Source organism: Sinohyriopsis cumingii, unplaced genomic scaffold, assembly GCF_028554795.1.
Source record: "Sinohyriopsis cumingii isolate HCF-2022 unplaced genomic scaffold, ASM2855479v2 utg001564l, whole genome shotgun sequence".
Taxonomy (NCBI): domain Eukaryota; kingdom Metazoa; phylum Mollusca; class Bivalvia; order Unionida; family Unionidae; genus Sinohyriopsis; species Sinohyriopsis cumingii.
Window position 1 is genome coordinate 346,782 of NW_028316019.1, and position 17,733 is coordinate 364,514.

The 17,733-nt window shown below is 35.3% G+C and overlaps 1 protein-coding gene across 1 annotated transcript in view; it reads right to left on the bottom strand.

The window, feature by feature from the left end:
• Positions 1–1,059: 1,059 nt before the first annotated feature.
• The window catches only part of LOC149771942 (contactin-4-like), a 31,113-nt gene continuing 14,439 nt past the window's right edge, over positions 1,060–17,733 (bottom strand). The window contains exons 3-9 of the mRNA XM_089948059.1: positions 10,432–10,695; positions 6,569–6,841; positions 5,694–5,957; positions 3,799–3,849; positions 3,321–3,371; positions 2,029–2,128; positions 1,060–1,650 (exon numbers count right to left, since the gene is read on the bottom strand). Of these exons, the coding sequence (XP_089804185.1) occupies positions 1,269–1,650; positions 2,029–2,128; positions 3,321–3,371; positions 3,799–3,849; positions 5,694–5,957; positions 6,569–6,841; positions 10,432–10,695 (1,385 nt within the window). The 3' untranslated portion in view covers positions 1,060–1,268. The remainder of the gene's footprint in view (positions 1,651–2,028; positions 2,129–3,320; positions 3,372–3,798; positions 3,850–5,693; positions 5,958–6,568; positions 6,842–10,431; positions 10,696–17,733) is intronic.

A 17,733-nucleotide genomic window follows, 5' to 3' on the forward strand; every position in this document is an offset into this window, starting at 1 on the left:
GAAAAGAAAACAACAACACCCCTCCCCCCCCCCACGACTAAACATAACAAGAACAAATAAAATGTCCCCAAGATTTTGATCAGTTTTACGGAGATTATCTGAATTTCAATCATCATTCAGATTCGGTGTCACACTTCCATTGAATATGACCGATAATAACACTATGAAAATAAAATGAAGTGGTACCTTCAAACGCCGCTAATCAATTAGTGTGTTAATAAATTGAAGATTGATAACCTCTTCATTAATATATTGCAATCTACAAAAAGCATTATATTACATGAACAATTTCACTCATTTTTATCTATTTGGACGGAGACAATTTTGTCATTAATATCATTTAATTTTATACAAATTATGCAAAACAGTATTTCAACGTAGGCACCATTTCTGGGAGTTTCTTTTTGTATACAAAACAAACCCAGCTTGTTTTGTGAAACAACAGAAGCAAATGTGATATGAGATAAAGCATTTTCATTTCGTAGAGAAATGCCAGCAAAGGATCAACAACAGCTACCTTTACTACAAATATACCAATTTAATGACATTTGTTTCATAAACCAAGACAACACATATTCAAATATCATTCTTACATGAAGCATGTTTAAAATATTTGCACAGAATATATTCAAAGTTTTACAAGTTATCTTTCAGCTTTTTCAGCTATAGGCGCAGTTTTGAAAAGATTCACAGTTTATATCGAGTTTGTGTTAACTTTAATACAAATTTGACCACGAATGCATGCATCAACACGTTGGATCAAAAACGCAAACGATCTTAATGAGCAATCAAACATAGCTAATACTTTCATAAATTTATGGAAGCAAATATCCTAACAATGTTTGTAAATGTTGTTTGACAAGTATCCACTCGATAATCAATTAAGGTGCATCATTATATAAGTCTGTACAATGTGTATAAATCTCTCTCTCTCTCTCTCTCTCTCTCTCTCTCTCTATATATATATATATATATATATATATATATATATATATATATATATATATATATATATATATATATATATATATATATTGCAATATTAGAATCAGAGACCATTTGTCTTTGGTTACTTTTGCGGATTTTACAAATAGTATCCTTTTTGGATTCTCATTGAAAAATGTTGCAAATTATGCGGAAGCAATCGAACTAATTAAGTCCTCACTTCTCAGCTTGTAGCGTGACATTGCATATAAAGGCTAGTGAGTTATTAAAATAGGCGAAGACACTTTGCGCCTGCTCCTTTACATAATGTAATCAAGAGTATTTCAAAACGCTGTAGAGTGACGTTTTGGTAAAAAGCCTGGATTCACTTGACCCGAACTCACTGGATGGATGTAATCGACGATATCTACGGGGTATGATTGAATGGGATTCAAGTACCCATCGAGTTGCGCGTTATCGTTGAAATCATCGACCGTCACTGGTTGTTTTGTTTCAGTGTTGAAAAAAACTTCATTTTGTTCAGTTAAGTGTTGCTCTATGCGTCGTCCAAACTCAGTTTCGATGGCACTGCACACTTCTCCTTCTGCATTATTTACAATTGTCCAGTAACAACTAGACTGGATTTCTTCCTGCACGTTTTCATCTGCATCATCTTTGTTAGAATCTATAAATGTATTGCTAGTTGACACTCTGTCTACACGTATGCTAGAAAAGACAGGTCATGAAGTTTGAGATAAACCAGAAATATATGTATAAATTTGTATTACGCAATAATACATTTGCCATTACATAGTATCGTGTCCAATTTATGTACTATAGATCTAATGTCGAATTATGTCGAATGTGTATGCTACATATATCAAAAAATATTCAGAGAGTTGATTCAGCACACACGAACGAAATTTTATACTTGTTATTATCAATACAGTTAAAAATTGTGAGAATATCAAAGGTGCGATAGGCACAACAAATAAATATGTATATCAAGAAGTAACAACTTTTACTATTTGTTACTAATACAAACAAATTTTATATAACTTTCGAAAATGTCACTTTAAAAAAATTAAGTTGACAATACTTTACCAAAATCTAATTTTGTGCAGAAGACAGGCCAGCAAAGCAACCAATATAATGATTCCAGTTCCGAGAACAATATACAGCAAATGACGTTTGGAAGGAAACTCTATAAAAGAAGGGCTTTTCTTTATTTGTATGCCTGCGTGTATACTTGCGTGTGAGACTTCGAAAACCCGAAATAAAGAAGTTGCATATTACTTGCGTATTACTTAAGAAAAATGTATTGCCTTGATTTAGAAAAAGGTAGCTTGGGGTTGGATAAAACTCTTTCATCACTACCCGAGGGTCCCTTCTTTACAGTAAATAGTTATTACACCAAACATTATAAGATAAACTTTATAACAATATATTATATGCACAAATGATTAATATAAACATGATAGATACAAATGCAGAATGTGCGATGTCGGAAAGTGGACCGTTATAAAAAATAGCATTGGAAAATGAACATTGGTAACGTTAACGGAGAAAACAATACAACGTTGAATTTATTTGTTTCGTTTGATTTTTTCCAGCATAAAGCTGAGTTTATGTTTAAACAAACTAAAAATTTATGGGCGAGTCTATAATGTAACGAATCTGATAAATTATCTCTTACAAAATAGAAATAATATTTACTGCTTTACACTGGGAAGGAAAAGTGTATGAACTGTTGATAAACAATTAGATGAAAGTACACTGAAACTTCATAGCAATATCGTAACATTATATTGAAAGTTAGATCATGTCGTTGGAATCTAGATTCGCAATGGACAATCTACTTAAAGTAAATGATTCAAAGCTAATCGCAGCTTTTTTGTCTGATTCGTTATTTTGTGATAACAGTAATGGCCAAAACATGTACCTCTATTATGTAACATTCTTCAACATTTACTCAACCTTATTAGAAAAATGTGGACACTTGGCTTTGCGGTAAATATTATATTGTCTCAAAATAAACATCTCCTTAAATGTAATTCAGTTTTCATTTGAAGATATAAAATGCCTTAGAAAAGAAAGGTGTGTTTTTACAGGGTATGTATTTGTCCACAAATATCCCCACTGTTGAACAGCTTGTCAATTCAGCCGACATCTTGAGTTTAGCGCCCTATAATAATTTGTCATGCACTTGGTGTAAATATTATTACAGAAGAAGCAAATGCCCATAAATTCTGTTGAAATGACTTTGAAACTATTATTATTAATAGCTATGATTGTGTATTAGAGCCCTAAACTATATACAAAAAGTAATGAATTATAATATTTCTGGACTGTAATTTGAACAAAAATTAGAATGGCATACGTAGTGCATAACGCACCTTCAGCATCCTCTTGCGATGTCTTTGCCGTGGTCGTGTAATGTTTGGTCCCTGGAAAACACTAAATCTCAAAATAAACAACTCCTTGAATATTATTCAGTTTTTATTTGAGTATCTGAAAAGGCCTTAAAAGAAAGAAGAGTTTATTACAGGGTACGTATGCTTATATGCGATATGGTAACTTTGAATTTATCCACAGAGATACAAATTCTGAACAGGTTGTCAACATAGCCTCTATACTGGGCTTAAAGCTCAAATGAACACTAGTCGTGCAATTGGTACACATTTTAATACAGAAGACGAAAATGCTGATAAAGTCTGTTTAATGAAATTTGAAAAAGAATAGTTTTAGTATACAGGAGTGTGTATTAAATTTTAAAAATATTGTGCAAGAACGTAATGAATTATACTCTCCAACTATTTCTTTAACGTTATGCGAACATAAAATGTAGAATGACATGCGTAATGCATACCGCACCTTCAGCATCCTCTTGTGATGTCATTACTGTGGTTATGTGTTGTTTGGACCCTGAAAAACCCAACATCTCAAAATAAACAACTCCTTGAATATATTTCATTTTTTATTTGAATACCTGCCTTAGAGAAGAAATACTAGTTCATTCCAGTGTGTGTGTGTGTGTGTGTGTGTGTGTGTGTGTGTTTGCTATATGGTACTTTCAAAAATATTTCGTTAAACAGGAAAAAATATCGCAATATGAAACTGCCATATCTTGAATACTCGGTTATAAATTGCAAGATACTTGAAAATACCTACAGAAAGAAGGAGCATGTAATAACATACAGATAATAACTGATAAACTATTGTATGTCACATGGATCGCCTACCTACTTACATACAAGCAGATGTACATAACAACCTATAATACTAAATTATAAATACAAGAAACACGTCTCTAAATATTAAAATATTTCCTAAGATGAAACAAAATAAGAGACAATTTGTGGTTTGCATTACGACACAATACAACAGCATGTTATAAACCCATTTAGATACTTTGAAATCAACGTGCATTGATTTGAAAGTACATGAAATATGTCATATCGTAATGATCTTAAAATAGTATAATGTTAGGTTGTTCTGTATTAGTACATATGTACATTCATTTTGTTGCTAAATGTCCTCAAGATAAACTAACAAAACTGAATGCTTCTTTTACGATTTATCTATCTTCTAAACACAGATTTGATTTTTGATTTGATTGTGACTGTATGTGATACCCCTTATTACATTTATGTTAAATTCAAGACTGTTACAGGGCAATGTGAGATATAAAAAGAACAGCAAATATACAAAATAAAAGTTCTCTTTAGGGTCATAAAACACCCGACGCTGAAAGATCCTTTAGCTCACGTAAACGATGTCCGGAGCAGAATTCAAAATGACAAACAGCACGTTCGGCCATCCTCAGCAAGAAGAAACGACTCCATATATAGCAAAACTTAAATACAACAAATTCTGTATTTGGTTGCAAGATCGATGATTTCGAGCGATATACTCTTGTATTAGTTTACGAGTCTATCGCGCTAATTCATCATGAATGGTTACCAATTGTTATAACGATTTATATGACAGTCATGTATTTCGGAACTGTAACCTTTCCTACACGCAAATTAAACGCTTAAAATGTCATATAATATCCTTCGGAAAACGTTAGTAGGATAGGATCAGTTTTTAATCTTTTAATTGCAAGTGGTTTTAAGTTTCATTTTAAACTAAAATGTCAGCTATTAAAGAGTATCGTTATCAACACTCAAACTTACGTAATGTACAATCCTGTTTACTGAATTTCATTTTATTTGTTTTATGTTATGGATCGGAGTCCTCAAGTACAACAGCATCATCAATAATGATTACAGATTTATCTCCCTTGACATTAACTCAATCACTGATATGTTCCGTATAACTGAGTATGAGAGTAAACAACAAGCAAACAAAGAGAATAATTCCAAAATGCTATTGTCATGTAACGGTTATTTCTTAAATTTGTAGCCGATATAAATTACAGTGGTACAAATGGGTAACGCACTGTCTTTTTGTCTCGCTCCAAAATGCTAATAGTTCAAGATATGTGCACGATATCCGGCGCAAAAAAGATTCGTTATAAATTTAAACGTCAGACTTACTGTGTAAATTAGCTAAGTTTGTTTTACCTTTTACCGATACATAAATCTATAAGTGCTTGAGAATCGAGATGATCTTATTCGCAAAATCAGACAATGCATTCAATAGCAAGTATGTGCCCATTTGGCTCTGTCGATAACAGAACGGACTACATGTGTCTTTTGTAATGGCATTGTTAGAAATCTAGGTTGGCGCTAAATAAGGGTATTAGTCACAGAGATGTTCCTCACCTGGCTTCACAATTACATAGATAGTATCCGTAACTGTAGCCTTGTCCTTTCTTGCACTTGTCGCGAGACATGTATAATTACAGCTTCTTTTTACATTGGCAAGCATCAGTTCTGCACCAGGTATCATAATGTCCGCATTTGTTTCAGTCCAGTCTATCTGACATGGTGGGAAGCAGTCGGAAGAGCAAGATATGGTTATGGAATCATTTTCATCCAAACGAATAATTTTTTCTGATGAATTAAACAAAATTTCGCCAGGGCCATCTAAAGATAAAGAGAAGAGATATGTAATGTCATATCTAAAAGAGAAACTCATGTCGTTTCATGGAAAATGAACAATGCTATGATCCATAAACGAATATGTAAGTATAATTATTTATCTAACCAAAATACACTCACTGCTACTATTACTAATACTACTACTACTACTACTACTACTACTACTAATAATAATAATAATAATATTTCCCAACATTTAACGAACGTCAAATTTGGTAAATTTACCCCTCGGTTAACGACGAGTATAATACAGAGATAAATTTGGACATAACTTGTGTATTATATTTTTTTTTCCTTTTAGCAGCTTTTGTTTTATATTGTGCTGAACTCAGCATATAGACTTTCATCAAATATGAATCTACTGCACAAAACGAGATAATAATATATATCAACAGCAGGAAAAAGGAGCGTTTATTTGCAGATTATATTGTGGCCAAAAAATTGACAAAATTAACTTCTCATCCAATAAAATGTTTCATAACCTATATACCAACAAAAAAGTATACTTCATGATAGTATGTATAGATTTGCTTGTGAAATATTTGTATTAGATGATGATGATGATGATGACGATGATATTTCAATATTATACTCACATTCGATTTGTATCGATGTTATGACTTCAAGTGATAGATTAGTGATTTTATTCAGAACTTCACAGGAGTAATTCCCAGCGTCCTGTCGTGTAATATTTTGAATATGTAATGCGTCTTGTGTTGAGATAACCTTTCCCTGGTCCATGGAGAGATCCAGTTTTGTCCACTTCCAGGAACAAATCGGATAGCAGTCTGCAAGGCAGGACACATTCAACTCAGAATATTCTTGTACGGTTGTAATACTTGGTGCAAACTCGATGACATTAGGTCCAGCTGCAATGGTTAAATACAGAGTGACTTGTATGTAAAAGGAATATGTGAATAACTGCAAACGGACATCCTGCCAAATGTTACGTAATTTACATATGAGTAATGATTCAAGTAGAGCCTGTTAGTAAATAGGTCTTTTATGTCTAGTACTGATTTTTGTTTATAAGAATAAACGTGACTTCAATTGTGAAGTATGCTTAAAGAAAACAAAAGTACTAAAACATACGATGTGGTCAGAATAAATCATAAACATACCCGGGTTCTAATGTCAATGGAATATGGAGTAAAATTCGACCATCAAATATCTTTACCAAAATATTTCCACAAAACTAATGATGCACTAAATGAAATGTAGTTAAACAGGTCATTAGTAGCAAATGACTGCGATTACATATTTATCAGTTATGTATCCCAAAGTAAAGTGATGTTGGGGTTATGTACAATACATATTATTGGATTTAACATGAAAAAATTCAAGAAATGGGGAAACATATTTAAAGGTGAAAGTTTAAATCCTACCTATGGAAATACCGTGCAAATAACCCTTAAACGTGATCGGGTTCATGTACATTAAAATGACAAATTATCTATGCCCTTAACCATCGAGATCTGCTTTAACTATTCGCTGTCACGTCTGTTAAATTAGTTGTATCGCTATACTATAATAATCACGTTTTCTTACTTTAATTTACAATTCGTTATAATTATTTCTTAAGTACCTAAAAGAATCTGTAATCTCCACGTTGAAAAAGTATCATATTATCTCCTCCAATTGTTATACTCGTAATGACACCATGTAATTCTACTAGTTTTTGGACAAAATTAAAGAAATAACCTTGAGTAGTTTAGTACTTTCTAATTACCAAATTTACCAGAAAATACATACATGTTGCCAATACTACCTCTAAATCCAAGATGAAATAAAGTTGGTACCATTCATTTAAAGTGTATGTTTTTAATTTGATCAAAATTGATGCGAACAAATTAGTGTGTACTATTTTTATGGCTGAAGAGTAAGTTTTATGTTGGAATGTTTCCGCACAAGCATTGTTTTCTTTCTATGATATATATAATTGTGTCAATATATTTGCGCAATCTTTCCATGGTGAGTATTTAGAATTGATACGTTCTATTTCGTCGATAGATTTAATGTGATAATACATATAACATGGAGTCGGTTTCGTTTAAATGCTATATATTATTTACATATAACTATTATCAAGAATTACAGGACCATTAATCTGGACCGAGATGGGATACCAGGACTGCGTTTCGGTAGGACTACTTAGCTGTTTTTCACCTGAATTGTTTTAATATATATATATATATATATATATATATATATATATATATATATATATATATATATATATATATATACTACAAGCCCTCATAAAATTATCTTTTTGCTTATAGCATCCTCGTTCTTGAAATTAGGAACATAGATCTTTAATTTAAAATTCTGGCTTTCTAAATTGAAGCTTCTTTGGCATCTGATATAAGATAGATGAATAAATTTATCCGTACTTCCCATTTATCTTCTTCCTTGCTTGCTTCAATTAGCTACATGTCTCTATATCGATGTTATTGTTTATTCTAATAATCAATACTTTTATACAATATATTTACCCATTTTCTGATTTCCTTTTCAATAACATACTTCCAAATTCTAGTCTCAAGAGCAAATTAAATGTTTCTACCAAGAAATATTTTTGTCTGAGTGAGAAGAAAACTACTTAGTATTTTTCTGTCTCCAATAATTCCCTTACCTTAACGTCATGGAATATATTCGCTTCATCGGTCAGTAATTACATTGCTTTCCATCTTTTCATACGTGTATCTTTATGTGACCGACATTTATTGGTTTTACTTTATTATCATAACCTTATTTTGAAAAGGCATCTCTCACGGTCGCAATTTAACTATAGTCATTATTATATTTTTGATTTTTTGTAGAGCAAATATATATAATCGAAATTGTTCATATGTAAGACTATGTAAGACAACCTTCTATGTAGAAATCTTCTTTTCTTCTGTTTGTGAAAGGAACATGCAATATACTGGTTTACTATCCTATATTAAAATTTTGACTATTTCATAGGAAATAAAAGGTTGCTTTGCTATCTTTTTCTTGTCAAGTAGAGTTTGCCTCCACAGTTGATTTATATTTGTTAAAGACTAGAATAGAGCCTTCAGTGCTGCTCTGGTTGATATGTGCTATTTATTATTAAAAGTTGCAGGGCCTTCAAATTTGATGTTACTAAAATCACAAAGCCCCACATAAGTCTAATACAAAAGGACCTATTCAGGGGACGAAATGTATACACTCATGATTATTGTATAGGCCCATTCGTGAAACATCCGGACTTTATGGGTCGTACTCTATATCTCGTGTGTGTCTCATTCAAAGGTAGATGTAAATATTCCTCCTATCTCTGTTAAGAATCATGTTGATGCTGAGATTTCTGTTTAATTTAGTGTGGTCAGTTGAGGTCGACCCGGAACTAAGGAGAGGGAATTCAAGCAAGCAATCTACCGTCTCTGTAGTTGAGTCTCAACAAGTGATTCTTTCATACTCTAAATCACACATACATGCTGATATTGATGAAGTCAAGAAAGATATGGATCAGGAACGTAAATCTGTGAAAGTTTTCTACTTAGAACTCAGTTAAAAAGTGCAGATCATGTGCAGTGAAGTATGAGAGGATGATCTGGAGCTTCGGGAGTAGAATAACACTTTGTCTGATAAGAATGTAAATGTTGAGACGAAACTGGACAATTTTGAATCACAGTCACATACACATATTTTATTGTTTCGTGGAATGGATAGTTCAGACCTGTCAGTCAATCTCGTTACATTGAAAAATCATATCTGAGTTAGAAAGTATAGAAGCGGTAGCCTGCTGTTGAAACAGAACCTACTGTTGCAAAAATATTTATATATGCATAGGAATGCGATATCGGCGGATCAGGCTGGATATACCAACAGTACTGGTATATCAAATTGTTTTATACCAACACATTAGAAGTCATGCTATTTTAAATTTTAAATGCAAGTGTATGCGTGCGTGGGTGTGTGTGGAGTAAGAGATCAACATTTCATTTAATAAACCGAATACCGTCAAGACAGTTTAACATAGCAAGTTTCAGCTAAATAGTTACAATTTAAAAAAAATATTGGTGGCATTTAAGTACTTGTCTGTGTTTTAATTAAATACTTCTCTGACTAATAAACATTCATGAAATTTGAGTTTATCAATGACCTTGTTTGTGGTTATCTAGAATATTTCAAAGGAACCTTTCTCCAAAAGTCTACAAAAAAGTGGCGATGTTTCATCACTGGGAGTGGAATGTTCTCTGTACATTATATGCGTATGTGGACAAATAAAGACAGATCATAAGGTCCAGTTATATATATTTGCATAATTTCTATAACTTGCATATCAAAAATAAGGAAATTGGCAGAGACTTTAAAGTATGTGACTACAGGTACATGCGATGTATTAGCTGCCTTAATTGGTTGCTGACATTGCTGACATCAAACTCCATTCATAATATGAACTATGGCATGAATATTGTAAAGATCAACTTACACATTTGTATCCTGTACTGATCACTCTCAAGTCCAGTGCTTGATTCGTTACACTTGTATAAGTTGTACTGGTCGTCAACTGTCAAATCCCTTATGGACAGGATTGTGTTGTTTAGAGAATATCTGTCTTGGTTTCCTATCAAAGATCCGTTAACCATCCAGAACAACTTCACTGCGGAGAGTATGGATAATCTACATTCTAATGTTAAGCTTGAGTTCAAACTATTGTGTCCAACTATTGCTATCTTTGGAAGACTTGTTTCACCTGCAAGGAGAATAAAAACAGCATTTCTCAAAATCCAGGGGAAAAGGACCAGGTTATATTTGTAAAAGTAGACGGATACGATATTTAGGAAAACACACGCGAAATGTATGGGATCGTTAAATCTCTTGATGTTTGTATCCACAAAATTTGTGGTGAATTCAATAGTTTTATGCCCATGCTTGTAGACGAGGTAGAACAGTCATTCGCTGAAGACGTTATATTGGCGTAACACAACCCTGTCTTTTCGTGGAATGTATATTTTGCTCCCTGCATGATTTGTTTCAGACATATAACGTGAACTTCATCAAGGAGAGATCGATGAAATGTTTTAGTCAGGTATGAAAATGGTCAACATTAGTGTAATTTGGAGTATCGGGGCGACACAATTTTACAGAAAGAAATCAACGAGGCACAAGATTGTATGGTACTACTGCCGTCCGAAGTGAGATGAACCGTGATATCTACGCGGAACTCATCGACATGACTGTTGACGGAGAAGCCGGTATTTATTTTTGAATTATGATTTCAGTGTTTACTAGGACCCGTGCGAACAATTGGAAACCAAGCTGAAACTGACCGCTGATGAGCTTGATATTCTCTGCGATAAACCGAGGCAGAGATGACGTACTCAGGAAACGCTACAGAACCTCAAAGTGAGACACAAAGAAAACTTGATAAACTCATTTAAAGCGAGAACAGGAAACTAAATGCCGAGTGGGACCAACTCAAGTTTGTCCAGAATCATTAATGTCTACACTAAATACAAGCAGCATTTAATAAATTATAAATCAGTGAGCACAAACTATATCAACAACTGGAACCTAGTATCGTGAGAGAAACGTTCGAGGACATCACGAAACGATGGGAATAGAGAAGGTATAAACTTCTGGGCGAATGCAGATTTGTTTAACAACTACATCGGAATATTTGCGAATCTCTCTAGGACGTGAAGAAACTGTTGATACTTTCACGTGCGGTCGGACCCGTCAGGGCAGCTCTATCACATGAATGCATATAGGAAACCACCAAAACAATATCGAGTCCGTACTCCATTAGCGATCAAAGTTGATCACGAACAACGTGCCACTGGTTCAACTCACGTATATCATCGACTTCAAACTCAAGTTCAGCCAAGATAAACTTGTATTTATCAGCAGTGATGGCAGGATCGTATATGGAGTCCAAATCCAGTTGTGTGACCCATGACCCCGCCAGCTGGGCGGTGGTCATGACTTTAGTGTGTAGATGCATTCGTGTGCGAATTCGTGTCCATACCAGATTATCTAGACTGCACTGATGTCAATACCGACATGTGGTGACGATTCTATGACACCATGTCCCACCATCGTAGCCGTGGATAAACCGCATGTAATATCGGTAAATGGTATTCATTCGCATGTATAGGTCCAGTATCTGCCAATGTTGGCCAATCTTTGCTCGCTGCTGCCTTTCGTCATCTTTGATTTCATCGTGTCGATAATATTGCGAGTCCTCGGTCAGAGTTTGTGTGCTCCTTGTTATCAGCTGTTGGAACTTAGATTCCATTTAGCTTTTACACAGACAGGTTCCAGACCGTCAAAAGTAGTTGCTCTTCCAGATATTTATCAACAGATTCCAGAAAAAATATTTCTTTTTTTGGGTGAGGAGCAACCCTATGCAAGAAAATCGGTTGTTGCCGGCTTCCCATCGAAATTAGCGTGTATGATAAATTCTTGGTTGGTAAGAAATGACATTCGATAAATGCAGGTATGATTTGGCATGTGCACGAACTGGTTGTTTAGTGATGTCTACGTGGCTTTTCCATACATAACTACGCGTAGATGTCCACCAGGGGCCGGATGTGTTTTTCAGTTATCGACATCCGTGCACAGGGCAATTGGTCGTTTCCTCGTGCGGATCGCCTTCACAGTGCTGTCCGCTTTGTTCGGAATTTAGTGCTGGGATTCCATCAAAATGTATCGACGCATTTACTGAGCTCTGTCGCAGAGTCTCAAATGCCCGTATGTTCCCTTCAAACCTGCTTTGGGCAATCACGTTTTGTGTCTGTGCTTAATTTTGAAACAGCATATATCCGATATCATCAAAGGTTGTGTCCATATTGGAAATCCACATGTTGTTAAAATTCAGGTTGCCCGTCATCTTGTCACCGGCATGTGACAGCTTGCAGTCCGCATATTAATCTATGGTCACGTTTTCCTCCGATTCCGGGTCGAACACGAATACAATTTTGTTGCTGTTGATGTTGACTTTCTTCGCATGTCATTGGGTCAACGAAGTTTGCTACGATGAATCTTAGTATGTTCTCACGAAAACCTGCGCATGAAACACCCACGTCTCTGATAGCCCCACCGGTTTCAATATAAGAGATATTCCAAATGATTCAAGTGCCTTTTCAGGTCAGTCCACTCGATCTTGCTTGTTTTCGGTACCAAATGGGTTCTGAACTACGACAATTTTTGACACGTAATTGTGAGTCTAGGCTATCACTAAATTTGTTACATCGATCATATGTTTGATTTGCGTAAAGCAACAACGTGATAGGATATACTCATGCTGCTGTGCTAGCCCGTATTGATTAAAATTGAAGACTATTGGATCTCGATCATATTAGGGTAAAATCGCGTATGCGACTAAGCGTGTACCTGGACCTTCACGCGAATCCAGGTTGATACTATAGGTATGGCGTGAGATAGGTTTCAAATGCTTCAAGCATGAAAATCCCCCAAGGATATGTTATGCTCTGCTCTTGTGCCATAACGAACAAATAAATGTTGAACAACTTCACTGTTACCGTCAGTTTCACACCAAAATTTGTCTGATTCCAACACCGCGTGAGAGTGCTCAAATTCACGTGTCACTGGAAGCTCATGACTTTTCTTGTGCCAACATCATTGTGGCAAGACCGAGTGGGATTATCAACGGAAGACAATTCTGTTGAACGCCCACCGGGTGCATTTGGCCAGAGTATCCAGTATCACCTAGCGCAACGTCTTTAAGAATTCCTTGGCTGCAATTGATATTAACCAAGTGATGTATGTTAGCAGAGGGAATTTACCACTATTCTAGGCCGTATTAGTAACATCAGCTGTGGACAACGTTGTTGTAGCTCATTGAGTCTTGTCCTATCCTGCACTGACATGATTAACCTACATAACCGTCAGTGGTTGATTATTTGGAGCACTTCGTGAGCGATCAATGGCAGACAGTCTGAAAGACACTCCAGTCTGTTTGAAGGGGACGTAATGCATCGAGTCCAATTCCCAGAAATTTTGCTGGGAATGCTACAGTCTCTCTCGTCCTTGTAAAACGCCAGCCTGCGGCATTATTTTTGTTCAAAACTGAGCCATTGATTGTTAGAAACTACATCCGGGCATATTATTTTCTCTGGTAATACAAACGTACTCTGACAAAGTATTGTATACAGACATTCGTTGGAATTTATACTTAGTTAAAACATGGAATAATGTTTATGTGATTCGACAAGAGACTGTTGACACATAAGCACTGCGTAGACCATAAGAGACACCTCATCGTCTTCAATTTTGGATCTCTTCGGGAATTTTATTCAGGACGTTTCGTCACTAGGACTTGTATCTTTAATTCTCGGATTATTTTTGGATTTAATTTGCAATACCGTCAGTCCTTTTTTCTCATTGGTAACTTTGTATTCGAGAAAAATAAATTATTTGTTAAATTTTTTAAAGCTTGTTGTCTTCACTCCTTTCTGTTACTTATTTTAAGGGCATATACAGATAACTTCAAATTGTTGTTTGATTGTACTAAACTTTTTGATGTCTTTTCTTTCCATTCATTGTTCTTAAAGCTAGAATAATAACATGTGCGGGAATATATTTTCGAATGCGTGCTAGCTAGTGACCTGGTCTCCTCAATGTCAGATAAAATGTTGGGATTATTCTGACGAAGATTAATATGTGAATGATACAGCAGCCGAGCTAGGTCGGGTGGAAATTTAACCTGTTCAAGTTTGAACGGATATTGTCGGATGTTGTTGTTCACCTGTCTTCTCAAGACAAATATTACATAATTGTTGGTGCACGTTGATATGAATTCCTTCAGGGTCATTTCCGGAATACTACCACTTATTTCAACGCACTGAAGTGGATTTGATGCATTTTGAATTTTTGTCTTTATAGTGTGTGTATTTGGAAACAACTCAAACTTCAGTCCAGGTTGTCCCACAGGGTCTTATCTTTACCTCATAAGATCATACGTCCACTTATCATAGCGGTATCGGAAGAAACTGTAATAAATCCGTGAGTAGTATAGTGGATCACTTTGTCGTCAATGGAAATTAGCATTACAGAGAGGGTCCCGGCTCTTTGGCGACAAGGGGAATTTAACATGGATGGGGCACTCTGGCGTCACGGGGAATTCAACGTAAAGAATTCAATTAAGCATATTGGGTCTTTCTAGCGTCAAGGGGAATGAAACAGGGGTGACATCACGGTACTGGACACTGGGGAAACAATGGCGACAATGTTGCAGGTGGCTGACCTCAATCGGGTGGAGCAGATGGTAACAGTGTTGCGAGTTGGTGGCATCAGATAGCACACGAGTGTAATAGGTACCTGTTGCATAATCACTATATTCTTGTATCCGAGATTTATATATAAGGCATTACCTAGATCTGAAATTATATTGGAGTTGTTCATAAATTTGCGTAACTAAAATGATAATATAAATAGCTACAATCAAGGAAAAGACCAACAGCAAAACGCATGTGACTAAAAGTAACGCTAAAATTGCGAAATTATTGCAGAATTTAACCGAGACTGAATATATTACATGATATTAGATCAGATTAGTTTAGACAATAATTGATAAACCTAGCAACCGTTTATGGCCACAACTTGTATAAAAATCATACAGTACGACCGGTGTCCATTTATCACCTCAACGTCTGTGACAATCCTATGTATAAACCATAGTATATATTTCTAGCTACAACATGTGGACAGTCCTATGGAAGAACCCAAATTTTTATTTAGAGTCAAACTACTCCACATTCACATAAAACAATCACTCATAAGTGAAGGGACAAACGGATTTTTTTAAGAGAAAACACACACATACACACACTTCAAACGTTATGTCTTCGCTTAGAATGTAAAGAAAGAAGATGAAATTTCCCAAAATAGACTATCCTTTACATCACAAAAATATCACACCGCTATGCTATCCGACATATCATACTCACTTTCCAAAATGCCTTGTGCTCGCTTAGAATTTAGAGAAGGATATGAAATCTCACAAAATATATATCCTTTAAACCATTAAAATACTATCCATCACATCCACTATACCATCCATTGTATTATACTTACTATCCAAATTCCCTGTTTTGGCTTAAACTATAAGAGAAGGAGATAAATCTCAGAAATCGGACTATCTCTTACACTACCAAAAATATTATGTGGGAAAACGCTTGTATCTATTTAAAGTCACAACTAGTGGGAATTCCTTTGAAAAAAACTAGTATTTATTCTTAGCTACATTTTATGGAAAATTCGTATTATATATTTATAATCTGATCTTGTAGAAAAGTATTATGAACTTACCTAGTGTCTATTAACTGTCACAACTTGTAGGAAATTCCTTTGAAAAAAACAAGTCTCTATTTATAGTCTCAAAATATTTAGCTTCACTGACGTCACTGTACTGAACACTTGGGAAATAATGGCAACAGTGTTGCAAGTGACTGCCCTGAATACGCCCAGCTGTAGGTAGGTAGGTGAAAATTAATTTGATTGAGACAAAGGGAGTTTTATAGGGACAAAAATGACCAATACATACACACATGTACGCGCACGCACACAAACACAAACAAAAATACATACAAAAAATACTACAAGTCAGTGAAACAAAGTGTCTATAAGCATATTTCTTTATTTTACCTAGAAACAAACACACACTATTATTTTGTGCAGGGACAAGGTTTTTTTTTTGTTAACACACAAACACACGTATGCGTGCACACAAACACAGGCAAACACAAACAAATACACATACAAACGTACGCGCACGCACACACGGAAATACAAACACACACACATACGTACGCGCACGTACACAAACCCATACACACACAAATCAGGGAAACGAAGTGTGCATGGACAATGGTCTTTTTCTTAAGGAAATAATACATGTATACACACACACGTACGCGTGCACACAAACATACAAACACAAAGAAATACACACATACTAACGTACGCCCAATGACACAAGCACAAACAAGCACACCACACACACACAAAGGTACGCGCACGCATACAAACACAAACACACACACACACGCAAACGTACTCGTGCACACATACACACGCAACCAAACGCACACACACACACACACACAAACGTACACGCACGCACACAAACATAAATACGTAAACAAACACATGCACATACACACGTTTTATCTTACAATTCAGGGAAAAGACGTGTTTATAGTCATACTTCCATTTTATGTAATCTACTTACACACAAAGACAGACGAATATTTTTGGCAATTTGAATACCATATCTTTCTAGATTGTTACGGGTAGCCTTTTTGTTGTGGGTTATGGCAATCTCTTATTGTGTAAGATGTCGTCCCCCTCCGGCTGCAGGATTTCGCATAGGAAAGGGTCTGCTTCATCGGGAAGAGAATGAGATTTCCTTCGTGTCCACACGACAGTCCACACGACAGTCCACAAAATCTCTGTCTGGCTCCTGTTGTTGCAGATACTGCTGATTTCTCTGCTTCTGAAGTCTGTACTTCTCTGTCTATTCTTCTTGTGTCTTTTTGATTTCGTCTTGAGCCACTTTTAACATTATAACTTTTTCTATCTCTTCAGGCTTAGGTGTCAGGTTTTGACTGACACGAAGTAATTTCAAGTGGGCTTCGTTCAGCTTAGCTAAATTAAAAGACATCTTCATAGGTGGATGGGTCAAAAATGGATGGTCAGACTGGAAACCATCTCGATTTATATGGCTCAAGCACGGACGCGATAGAAAATATCCCTACGATTTTTTGGG